The 13,512-nt window shown below is 41.7% G+C and overlaps 1 protein-coding gene across 3 annotated transcripts in view; it reads right to left on the bottom strand.

The window, feature by feature from the left end:
* RNF32 (ring finger protein 32) overlaps positions 1-13,512 on the bottom strand; it is a 63,747-nt gene that overhangs the window by 12,018 nt on the left and 38,217 nt on the right. For 2 of the 3 annotated variants that reach the window (XR_013216808.1, XM_077268599.1), the window contains exon 7: positions 10,187-10,295. Coding sequence is in view for 2 of the 3 variants with exons in the window: in XM_077268599.1 (XP_077124714.1) it covers positions 10,187-10,295 (109 nt within the window). In the remaining variant the exon portion in view is untranslated. Of the gene's footprint in view, positions 1-6,483; positions 6,513-10,186; positions 10,296-13,512 lie in introns of all 3 variants that reach the window. The other variant, XM_077268600.1, reaches the window with a different exon arrangement.

Consider the following 13,512-nt stretch of genomic DNA (forward strand, 5'->3'; position numbering starts at 1 on the left):
TTGCAAGCCTGCGAGAAAATATCGCAGTACGGATGCCATACGGATTACATACGGAGGATGCCATGCCCAAAATACACTGACACACCCTGCCTACGGATCACTATTTTGGGAACATTTCTCCGTATTACGGCCGTAAAATACGGACCGTATTGTTTTACGCCGAGTGTGACGCCGGCCTAAGAGTATGAGTTCTACCAGTCAAAAACCTTGATAGAACTTGTACAAGAAAAACTGAGGTCTGAATGAGCCCTTAAAGCACCACTCCAGAGTGTTTTTGTATTTTATTTCAGCGCTGGAGTGATATTACTAATCACTAATCCACATTCCCTGCCTTAGTAAAATACTGACCAGCTGCCATCTTCTGCTCCTTCCGCCATCACTCCATTCCCGTTCAACCGTCTTGTGACCACAGCTCCTTACTGACCAGAAGTCACAGCTAAAGATCACAAGTGCTCAATCTATGAGTTCATCGTTCTGACTGTCACAGACTTGCATTGAGAAGTGACTTCTGGTTTACCCACCAAGAAAGTGAAGCAATCCGGCAGGTGACAACCAGCAGAAGGTGACCGGAACGGTGCAGAGAACAGAAGAAGATGGCAGCTGGTAAGCAAATTGCTGGGGGCAGAGAACTTACATTAGTGATACTACTCCGGATGTGAAAAAAAACACTGGAGTGATGCTTTAAGCAATAATAGCATTTGTGGCACCAGACACTAATGTTGGACAAAAGATTTGGCTTGTAATCAGCTTTATCATTCATCCCAAAGGTGATCGATGATGTTGAGGTCATGGCCTTATGGAACCCTCATTTTCTTCCATTCCAAACTCTTTACACCATGGCCGGCTGCTTCATGAAGGAAGTACAGGCTGGGCAATGGGTTACAACTGTGGCTCCAATGTGGCCATGTGTGGCACTCTATGGGAGCATCACTGTGGCTGGCACTCTAGGAGCACAGCTCCGTATGATGGCAGGCTCTTCACGAGTCCATATGCCCACACGACACATACTGTGGGCACATGGACTGCTGTCAGACTCTACGTCCCCTTCTCCATGTGGCCTTCTCCCCCTTCTCCACCCTGGTTACCATCGTAAATGTAAAAAAAACCAAACAGTACATACATTCCGGTGTCACGTCCCTCGCCGTCTGCTTTCCGCACTGACAGTCAGTGCGGGAAGCTGACGGCGAGGGACGTGACACCGGAATGTGAGTATGTACTGTTTTTTTTACATTTACGATGGTAACCAGGGTAAACAGCGGGTTACTAAGCGCGGCCCTGCGCTTAGTAACCCGATGTTTACCCTGGTTACCCGGGGACTTCGGCATCGTTGGTCGCTGGAGAGCTGTCTGTGTGACAGCTCCCCAGCGACCACACAACGACTTACCAACGATCACGGCCAGGTCGTATCGCTGGTCGTGATCGTTGGTAAATCGTTTAGTGTAACGGTACCCTTACACTATGGCTGGTCCAAATAACTAAAGCAATTGTTACCATCCACCTCTCGTGTCTCGCCTTTTCCTCATAGATTGTAAGCTTGCGAGCAGGGCCCTCATTCCTACTGGTATCTGTTTTGAACTGTGATTTCTGTTATGCTGTAATGTCTATTGTCTGTACAAGTCCCCTCTATAAGTTGTAAAGCGCTGCGGAATATGCTGGCGCTATATAAATAAATATTATTATATTATTATTATTATTTTTCCATTAGGGAAGAAGCTTTCACAGAAAGGGTCTGAACTTGTGCAAAAGCGAAAGTGACGAGCAGAAAGCATTGAGATTCTGACCACCATACATCATGTCTTCTGATCAACACAAAGGCCTAACTGCTCTCCAAACTCCTTCTACTACAAAGGGCTGACGATATAATCCGAGCAGACAACACATAAATCATTCCCACGTCCTTTGAAAGCAACGTCAATTATTACTTTTTCTGAATATACATTTTTCATCACGTAGAAAACATTTCCTTATAAGAAATTAATTAACCTGACATCCTGGTAGGAACTTCACAAAATATTTCAGCTTAAAAAGAGGCGAAACTTCAGCAAAGTCAAGATAGGAATGATAGAAACTTTCCATTAGCTGCAACGAGCAGTCATAGCGCTCAGAGAAGTGTTTGCTTAGCAGAGAATTGCAGCGCTCATTACGGCTAGCAGCCCAAAGCTCTAGTATTGTTTCCCTATGAAGAAAGAAGACAGATCTGGACAGCTTTTATAAATTGACGTAGTAATGTAAACCAATTAAGCGGTCACGTACGCCTTTCATATCCAGCCTCTAATTTATCTCTGCTAAAAGTCCCTTTGTGACTGAAGCTAAACATATCCACAATCCTACACTTGTCGTGTATGTCATCCAGAAGAATGGGAAGAAAGGTGTGTCTGCTCACTGATTAACCACAACACACAGGTACGGGGGCAGCACGGGGCCCTTTCTATAGGGCTAGAAATATAGTTGGTGATGAAACATTATTTACATGTAAGATTCAGTTTTATGTCATTGTCAATCAAAGATATCAATGCAGAACAGAGCCGGTCAATTAATGGGTCAGATAAAAATAGGGAACATGCTTATCCTAATGGTCCCTACAAATGGTTCAATAACCCGCTTTCGTAGGAACGCTCGCTCCTGACCAGCAGCCCCATCTAAACAATCCTACGAAGAATGAGTAACGATCTCGTTTGGGGGGGGGGGGTGCGAGGATTTTTAAAGAGAATCCGTCAGTAGGATAACCCTTGTAAGCCGTCTCTATGGGCATGTAGGTCATAGGAAGCAGAATAAAATACCTTAATATCTGCCATCTGATGTCATATTCCAGAGAAATCCATGTTTTTCTTAATATGTAAATTAGCAGTTAAGATCTATGGGCTGAACATAGATCATCGAGAATCTATATCCAGAGCTTATTTTATATGAAATGAGGCGTTACCAGTGTGAGACATGTAGATCAGGAGAGCAGACTGTCAGCCATCATCTGACATTTCATCTGTAATAAGCTCTGGAGGCAGATTCTCGGGGAGATCTATGTCCGGCCCATAGATCTTAACAGCTCATTCAGGCAGGTTTCACATAGGCTGCAATATCCGGATCAAACACAGGTCTTGTGACCCCAAATCAACAGCCTCATATATCCCCTGTGGAGTCCAGGTCAGGAGACCTGTGGCTGATCCACACAGACTGTAAATGTTGGACGTGTGATGGACACCTCATCAGTGTCCCAAATAACTACTCCACTAGTCTAAATGGGTGGCCCGATGCATGCTTAGTCAGTGTTCAACCACTTTCTTATATTCTGTGCTTGCTGCCAGCAAATAGAAACGTTCATTGTTTTCATTCAGAGTATGCTACAGTGCATCAGAGTGGGTAGGTGTAATTCTACAATATAATCAATATAATTTTCCTGACATTTCTGTTTTAATAAATACTCAGAGCCCTTATGAAATAACCTCTTTCCTTAGAATTCTGCATTGTGCTGTTCCTCTGCTATTTCTCCTGGAAATGTATGAACAACTTGACAACTGTGTGTGCCTATCTTCTTTATCAATACAATGTGCCTTTATGGAGTCTGACACTGTTCGCACTGATCAGTGTTTGATTTTGTCCCGACTCACCCTATTGAAAAGCAGAATGGTAACATACAGTAGTCCATTTCTTGGTATATTTCCAGGAAGAGATGATCTGCAAAGAGGAGTGGACCAAAATTCCTGCTGACATGTGCGCAAACCTCATCATCAACAACAAAAAACGTCTGACTGCTGGGCTTGCCAACAAGTGTTTTGCCACCAAGTATTAAGTCTTGTTAGCCATCCGAATCAAATACTTATTTCTCACTGCAAAATGCAAATACATTTATATAATGTACACAATGTGATTTTCTGGATTTTATTTTGATATTCCATCTCTCAATGTTAAAATTAACCTACCATTAAAATTATAGACTGTTCATGTCTTTGTCAGTGGGCAAACTTACAAAATCAGCAAGGGATCAAATACTTATTTCCCACACTGTATGTCCTTTTTTATGATCGTAAAATACAGTATATATATATATACATTTTATTGTTCGTAATCCAGAAACTCTCGTTTGTGAAGGAATTAAGCCCAATTTCCTCCCCTGATAGGGCAATTCACCCTTTCAATGCCTATAACTGATAAGGAGAGCAATCTCTCTGATGTATATTGTGAAAGTGTCAAGACAAACCTGACATAAGACGTCGCAACTTAGTGGGGTCAGGAACCGAATCGTGTATATTTTCTGTAAGTCTGATCTTTAAATTTCTTGTGGTGCATCCAATATGTTGCCAAATATAATGAATATTGTTTTGATATCATATGTGAGTTTAAATTTTTGTGATGTAAAAAAAACGAAGTCTTGGTCAAATATTTGCATAAACCGCATTTTGGGTGTCCACATTGAAAATTTCCTTTACAGGATATCCATTTCTCTTTTATTTTGTTATTGTCACTATTAAAAAGGCTTGGTGAAAGAATATTTCCTAGGATAACTGCGCAACGAACAGAAAAATTAACCCCTGAAGACAAGATCCCTGAATGGGTCTCATCCTGATACAGGACAGGTGAATTTTTTCATATAATTCTTTGTATGTTATACTAACGAGAACTGTAAAAGTGGTTGAATTAGAATATTCCTGTTTAGAATTACTGTTGTTACTATGATAACGGTCTAGTTTTAGATGTGACAATAGCTTGTGCTCTCGTCAATGGTTTTTTGTAATCCTCTGCGGTAAGTCTATTTTGGATTATATTAAATTCCTTATTAAAACTTTTGTCACTAGAACATGTTCGACAAGCCCTTACAAATTCACCGACTGGGAGAGTCTTGATAACATGCAGAGGATGGTGACTAGTGGCATGAAAAATGGAATTGCCACTAATCGGTTTTCTATATCTTTCAGTATCAACTTTCTTAGTGAGAGGATCCCCTGAGAATAACATTCAAAAAGGGTGTGGTGTGTGTATGACTCTCAGCAATAAATTTTAAGTTGACATTATTGTCGATCAAAAAATTGGACGAAATCAGATTGCAAATAAGAAATATGGTCAGTAGAAAAAATAAACCACAAATCGTCAATATACCTACCGTACCAGATAATATTATTGTAAAAAAGATTGCAAGAGATGGTGAAAGCGTAGAGCCGATAGGACAAAGTTTAATCTGTAAATAATAATAGTTATCAAATGAAAAAAAGGTTATTTAGTAGAAATGAAGTGACATAGTGGTGGTGGGAAAATATCTTTATGTACCTTTGGTAGAGCATGAAAAATTGGGCATACTGGATGTTCATTCAAAAAATATTCTTGTTCTATTTTCTTAAGAAAACCTCTCTCAATTAATTTGGTCATATTGACCGCAATACGTTTGGCAGGGGTCGCAGGTTAATTTGCGATATGCTGATCAATCCAGCAGTAAATCTGTAACCAATTTATGGTATAAAAATTTATCGGGAATGACAATAAAGTCTCCTTTATCAGCAGGTTGCACTATTATACTAGGAATGTCTCGTAGTTGTTTAATGGCTATTTTCTGCTTATAGCCGATACAGAAAAATATTCTTTAAGATCTCTTTCCATTATATGATGGAAATTATCCTTAGCACGTAACCTTTTTATGAATAGGGTAGAAACTAGGGTTAGGAATATTAAAGGAAGGCGGTTTATTCTGGATATTAACATGAGTGTCTCCATTCAGATCAGTCAGGAGGCTGAGCGAGCATTGTTCCTGAAAATGAGGATAAATTGCAGAATCAGATTCGCTATTGGATCGATTGAAATAGTATCATTAATAGATCTATGATCACAAAAGTGTCGTTTTACGGTCAACAACCTCATGAATTTATTTATATCCATCAAATTGTTAAAAAGATTAGCATCAGTTGAATGAATAAAAATAAGTCCTTGGGAAAGTTCATCAAGCTGGTCTGATGATAGATAAATGACTGTGAAAGTATCCAACAATTCTTGACCAGCATGGTAAATTATTTCTTTCTGCAGGTGTAATCGGAATGACTTTTTCTTATGTATTTTCCACTGTTTCTTCCATGTGATTTCCATACACGGGGTCACGTGCCAACTAGACATACCCGGCTTCGCCCAAACAAGGAAATTGAGTGAGGCTGGACACTTCTAGTTGGAATGTGGCAACAAGTATGAAAATCAAAAACTAGTGGTCATATGATAGCCCACTCCAGGCATCGGAGAATTCTGAAAGCGCACACTGTGAGGATTCACAAGTCTGCAGTCACATGGAGTGACTGCAGACTTGAACCCCAAGCCTGGATAATATGTAACGTAGCTCTATACACTGCATTACTTAAAGTAATTTTTACATTTGACCCCTCCATTTGAAGTTGTCAAAATGCATATTCAGTCTAAAAGGCACAAGAAAGGTTAAATGCTCCCGTGCCAATGCTTAAATCTCCACCATTAAAAAGCACAAAATACACAAAAATGCAACAAAGAAGTAATCACCTGTAACTGGTTTTTATTCTCCATGCAGCCTACAAGGCAACAAAGACGTGTTAACAGATTCACAATGCCGAAATTAGCTAATGTAGAGTGAGCAGAATACAACTGTCTGGAAAAAAGTATATACAAAGATAAAAAAAAAAAGACTCGGGAGGACGCCCAGGTGAACTCTCTGCACTCCGGAGGAGTCATTTTATTATTTATTTATTTTTTTTCAAGTAATCCATCTTAATGTCAGCAAATTGCTTACTAATGTGTTGACTTATTGCAATCTTGGGAGAAAAAAAAAGGAAAATGAAAAGGCCTGGAATTTAGTGCACATACGGGGTTAATATCGCTGGTGCTACAGGACAGCAGAAATGTTTGCCCTGTCCTGGTCAAACTAATAAGTAAGCGGCCCAATGTTTGGTGAGAGTAAAATTAAAACATTTGGGGGAAATCTCATAGCAGGAGAGACAAATCCTACAGCCTTCCACCTTATTTCACAGCCAAACTAGCTCCTTATAAAGAGCAGGGCTGGCATTAAATCCTGCTCCAGATAATGTAATGCATATGTAAAAGATTTACGAGCCCCCGTAAAATGAGCTGCTTCAATTAAATGGCTTATGCAAGCACGGTTTATAGGTAAGGATCAAAGGGGCGAGCAACTGCACCGGCTACATTCTGGGGAACAGTTTGCTTTCTGTACACACAGAATGTGGATATTGACATAAATGAGATAGTTGCTGCGACCTTTTAGGGACTCTTAGATCTTAGTAAAACTACTGTGGCTCTGTCAGACGAGTAATAAACACATCATTCTCAGTTCATGTCCTGGACACAATCACGGGAACCCAGAAACTAGTAGGACTATGATTCACCTCCCGTATTCCTGACTCAAGAACAAGAAGCTTATCTAAATGTTACGGGGTTTGGCAAATTGGAAATAAAGTTTAAGAACAAGATTTTTTTTTTATATAGTAATATAGGCTGGAAAGTGAGCTTTGTGTATATCCAGACTACTGCTCATATATCAGCACAGCTCCATAACCTTACTTATATACTCTTAAAGTGCTTTCTTCCTTATCTAACACATTCTCTGCCCTCTCTGAGACTGCAGATACTTTCCCCTCACTCCTTTTTAATTCTTACCACCTACTTAAAGGAGTCCTAGTAATCAAATCAAAGCCATACACCGCAGTTTTTTGCATGTTTTGTTGCAGTTAACTCTGTTCTAATTTTGCGCTTGTTTTTTTTCCTCCCCCTTCTTCCAAGACGCACTACTTTTTTAAAAAAAATTCCATCCACATAGCTATAAAATGATTTATTTTTGCACAGGACGAGTTGTAGTTTTGAATGATACCATTTATTTTACCGTATAACATACTGGGAAAAGGAAACAAAATCCAAGTACAATGAAATGAAGGAAAAATCACCATAGTGCAATTATTTTGGGGGTTTTGTTTTTACTATGTTCGTTGTGCTGTAAAACGGTAAAATTGGACTGGCAACAGGATTCTTCAGGTTAGTACCATTAGACTGAAGTCACACTAGCGTTATGGCTCCATGTAAATTTCAGTCTGCAATCTGTACTCTTACATTCATTCATTTTCAGACCACTACTGTAGTGCAGTTTGTGTGATCCAAGATTCAGATTTTTTTTTTTTAGGAGTGTCCATCTCAGTAATATAAGCTGGAAAGTGCGCTCTGTGTACATCCAGACTACTGCCGTCTTCACTGCCCATATATCAGCACAGCTCCAAAACCTTTTTTCCTCTACAAGTGCTTTCCTCCTAAGGCTACTTTCACACTAGCGTCGGACGACGCACGACGAATTGCGTCGTTGCGATGTACCGACGCTAGCAGTGAATGTGCCGCACGACGGGGGCAGCGGATGCTGTTTTTTAATGCATCCGCTGCCCCATTGTGAGGTGCGGGGAGGCGGGGGCGGAGTTCCGGCCGCGCATGCGCGGTCGGAAAAGACGGGAACGACGCACCAAAAAACGTTACAAGCAACGTTTTTTGGTGGTGACGGTCCGACGCAACACCACGCAACCGTCGCACGACGGTTGCGACGTGTGGCAATGCGTCGCACTGCGTCGCTAATGCAAGTCAATGGAGAAAAAAAGACAGACCCCCTAAGAAGAAGCTAAACGCGAAACACGCGTCGGGTGAGGCACCACATATACAGGTTATGTATTCATCTTTTTCTACTATAGGTTATATTTAGGCGCATGTTTATGGAGCACTTGCTATGGATTGCTTTCTACCCCCTGACAGTCCTTATAACAGTATGGCTATGGCAGTAGTGGTATGATTATAATAGTCCGGGATATTTATTTGCACTATTGCAACTATCTGAATGGCACTAAGCACTTTTGTATACTATCCCTATATGGCTAGATATATATATATTAAGCACTGCACTTTGCATACTACCCTTATGTGGCTATATATACATTAAGCACTGCACTTTATATACTGTACTATCCCTATGTGGCTATATATACATTAAGCACTGCACTTTATATACTATCCCTATGTGGCTATATATACATTAAGCACTGCACTTTGTATATTACCTTTATGTGGCTATATATATATTAAGCACTGCACTCTGGCTGATTTACCCAGGGCATTTACATAATAGTCTTACTTTGGTTATTAGAATCCGGATTGGGTTTTTTTGTGCGTCTCTTTTTAGATCTTCATGTTAATTTGATTAACTGATTACTATTATGTGGATTTTTGTATATATACCTTGTTAACCATATTACCCTGTATATGGCGGTACTATTTTGTGCATTTGTATCTCCGTTTTTGTGGAATTTTTAATCTGATTATGTAATAAAGAATTTGTTTAAACTTTATTCTGGATATGTGGCATTGGCTTGCGTGTTTTTGTAGGTTTTTCTGGAGAAAAAAACGCATCCTGCAAGCACTTTTGCAGGATGCGTTTTTTCTACAAAACGACGCATAGCGACGTGCAGTGCACGACGCTAGTGTGAAAGTAGCCTAATCTTCCACCTTCTGCTCTGCCCTCCCAGAGACTGTAGATACTTTCCCGTCTCTCCTTTCTTGAGATTTTTACCACCCACTCCCTGTTGGTATGTTTATTACTGAGTGAAAAGATGGAGAGAGCAGAAATTTGATTGATTTATATGTTTTTTGCAGGTCACTCAGCTAGATAAGACTTACAGACACTCTGGTGAAACAAAATACTATCAAATTTTGAATGAAGTCAATTTAGAAAGTTTCTTATCATTGCATTTAGGAAGTAAATGAACAATGGCGTACATAGCTTTCAACTGAGAATTATATCCTCTCCTCCCAATATACATTTGAAATTCCATTTTTAGAAATTATCTGCAAATGTCCCATGAGGGATCTGTGACAAAAATTAGTATCTGTGACAGGGTTTATTTGGATTATCAAAACACTTGTCAGTAGAAAACACAAAAGTGCTATAATAATGTCTAATTAGCATCATTGTTCAATATACTACACACAACACATGGGCACAAGAGAATATCCAGCGTAATGTCAGAGGTTTCATTCCTTCCCTCTTAGAACATAATCTCCCTATTAGCCTGACAGACATTTTATGAGGAAATTGGGAGACTGAAGATTTGCCGTTGATTTACTGAAAAGCAATTAAATAAACTCTTATAACCCCCCTGCTCCATAGTAACTGACTGACACTACGGTGTAATACTTTCTTACATACCTTCTCCTCAAAGAACTTTTTCCGCAACTTGGGGTCTTTGGGTGGCCTTGTTTGTCGTAAGTGTTTGTACCATTTCCGCACTATGTATCCCCTCCAACAAGCCTGGATCCTGAGAAATACAATGAAAAACAAAACAATGAAGACCCTGATCCTCCATAGACGACAAGTTGTGATAAGATGCAACTTTACTATACATTTCTATTCCTATCATTTTATCTGCATCTTTGTGCATCTTTTATGTGCATCCTGAGATTCAGAAAAACAAGGATAATCCCCAAAAAGCTCCTACCCTGCTCCTTTAGGAAAGGTTTACACAAGCATATTGCAGTATTATGCTCACAATTCTCAACCTGACAAGTCTTATGACTCACAATAATAGCATTATACAGTTGCTTGCAAAAGTATTCATCCCTTTGGAATTGTTTGTGTTTTGCTCCCTCAAAACCTGGAATTTCACAGATTTATTTTCAGGGTTTGTATCACTTCATGTACAGAATAACTGTAAAAATGTGGTTTTCTTTTTATTGTGAAGCAAACAACAAATAGGACAAAATTGCTGAAAACTTCAATGTGTATAACTATTCACCACCTAAAGTCAGTACTTTGTAGAGCCTCCTTTTACGGCTATTTCAACTGCAAATCACTTTGGATAAGTCTCTATGAGCTTTCCACATCTTGGCACTTGGATTTTTGCCCATTGCTCAAGGCAAAACTGCTCCAGTTTCTTCACGTTAGATGGTGTCCTCTGGGGAACAGCAATCTTCAAGTCTGACCACAGATTCTCAGTTGGATTAAAGGGAACCTGTCAGCAGGATTGTGCATAGTAACCTACAGACAGTGACAGGTTGGCGCCGTTATACTGATTAAAGGGAACCTGTCCCCCCCCCCAGTCGTTTCAAACTAAAAGGGCCACCTTGTGCAGTAGTAATGCTGCTTTCTGACAAGGTGGCTCTTTTAGGTCTGGGTGCTGTAACTTGAGAAATAATCAGTTTTATAATTTGTCTGAAATACCTGCTCCTCAGTCAAGTGGGCCAGCGTTTCCCCCCTGCTTCAGACAGCACACAGCTGTCACTCACATCTTCTTGGTGCCGGGCGCCGCCTCCTCCTCACCGCTGTTTTCAAAATAGCCGGCGCCTGCGCTTATTTCCCCTGCCTGGTGCAGGCGCAGTGAGCGCTGGCCGTCTGTCCTCATATGCAGCCCAGCTGACTGCGCCTGCGCGGCCGCACTGCCTGTGATTCCCAGCCCCGCAATGTGAATAAATCATAAGTCACTGCGGGGCTGGGATTCACAGGCAGGGCGGCCGCGCAGGCGCAGTCAGCTGGACTGCATATGAGGACAGACGGCCAACGCTAACGGCGGTGAGGAGGAGGTGGCGCCCGGCGCCAAGAAGATGTGAGTGACAGCTGTGTGCTGTCTGAAGCAGGGGGGAAACGCCAGCCTACTTGACTGAGGAGCAGGTACTTCAGACAAATTATAAAACTGATTATTTCTCAAGTTACAGCACCCAGAACTAAAAGAGCCACCTTGTCAGAAAGCAGCATTACTGCTGCACAAGGTGGCTCTTTTAGTTTGAAACGACTGGGGGGGGGGGGGGTGACAGGTTCCCTTTAAAATGATACCTTGTTTGATGAAATCCGTCTTGTGATTGTTCTTTAATCTTTATTTTGAGTTTTGTATTAATGATATGCTCATGTCCTAAGGCAGGGTTGGGGTATATGGTGCTCTGATTATATATTCATAATGCAGACCGCTGACAGGTCACTGCTCCCTCACTGACCTGCCCCCTAGTTTGCATAATGAATACCTAACATACTGAAGAAAGAGACAAAAACCGCTTCTGCAGGCAGGTGGCCCTTGCTCTGCAGCATAATCGCATGTTTAGTTTGGCAATAATACATTTTCTTGATGTTGTCCAGCTAGGGAAAAAAATGTATATTTCGCTTTATAAGACGCACCTGATTATAAGACGCACCCTCAAATTTGGTGAAGAAAAAGAGAAAAAATAATTTTATGTTAAATGGGGGTTTGTCTTATAATGCCAGTGTCCATCTTACAAATCATATATATGTCCCTCATCCTGGTATCTATATAACCCCCATCCTGGCATATGGACCCCCCTGTGGTGCTGGCACACTGCCCCCCCCCGTGGTGCTGGCACACTGCCCCCCTGTGGTTCAGGCACACTGCCCCCCCCTTGTGGTGCTGGCACACTGCCCTCCTGTGCTGCTGGCACACTTCCCCCCATCTCGTCCTGGATATGGCCCCCGTCACTATATGGCCCGCCTCTCTATATATGCCCCCCTGCTGGCACACACATGACCCCCCCAGTCACTACATGCCCCCCTGCAGGCGCGCACATGATAAAATAACAAACACTTAACTCACCTTCTGATGATTGCTCCGTGCTCCCAGCTCCTCGGTTGCGCTTCCTGTTTCCCAGGCATCAGATCATGTGACCTGGGCACACAGTGATGACATCACTGTGCTGTGCCGATCACATGATCGAATGTCGGCACAGACACAGGAGGAGCCACGGGAGAACTGCATGCCTACAGGGGGGCATGTGTGTGCCAACAAGGGGGCATATAGAGAGAGGGGGGCCATGTGTGTGCCAGCAGGGGGGCATATATAGTGACCGGGGGGAATATTCATGATGGGGGGGAGTGCAGGCACATGCAATATGCACTGCTCCCCTGTCAAACAACTCTGCAAGGCTTCAGCGCCAAGGTGATGGACAGCAGGTGCAGTGAACATTACATGAGGCTAATGAGCGGGAGCACAGGACCTCCTGCTGTCTCTCCAGCCCCGACACCACTCCAGAGCTGCCCCCCCTCCTCTACAGCACAGCACACAGATTCAGATTATAAGACGCACCCCCCACTTTCCCCCAAAATTTGGGGGAACAAAAGTGCGTCTTATATTCTGAAAAATACGGTATATATTTTTTGCAGGAACATTTTTTGTCTATCTTCAGTATGTTAGGTATTCATTATGCAAACTAGGGGGCAGGTCAGTGAGGGATCAGTGACCTGTCAGCAGTCTGCATTATGAATACCTTATCAGAGCACCACATACACCAACCCCGCCTTAGGGCACGAGAATCTCATTAACTACAAACTGAAAATAAAGATTAAAGAACAACCATAAGACGGATTTCATCAACCAAGGTATCCTTTTAATCAGTATAACAGTGCCGACCTGACAGTGTGTGTAGGTTACTGTGCACAATCCTGATGACCGGTTCCCTTTAAGGTCTGGGCTTTCACTAGGCCCCTCCAAAACATTTACATGTTTCCCCTTAAATCACTATAGTGTTGCTATAGCA

Source organism: Ranitomeya variabilis, chromosome 6 (assembly GCF_051348905.1).
Source record: "Ranitomeya variabilis isolate aRanVar5 chromosome 6, aRanVar5.hap1, whole genome shotgun sequence".
NCBI classification, from domain to species: Eukaryota; Metazoa; Chordata; class Amphibia; order Anura; family Dendrobatidae; genus Ranitomeya; species Ranitomeya variabilis.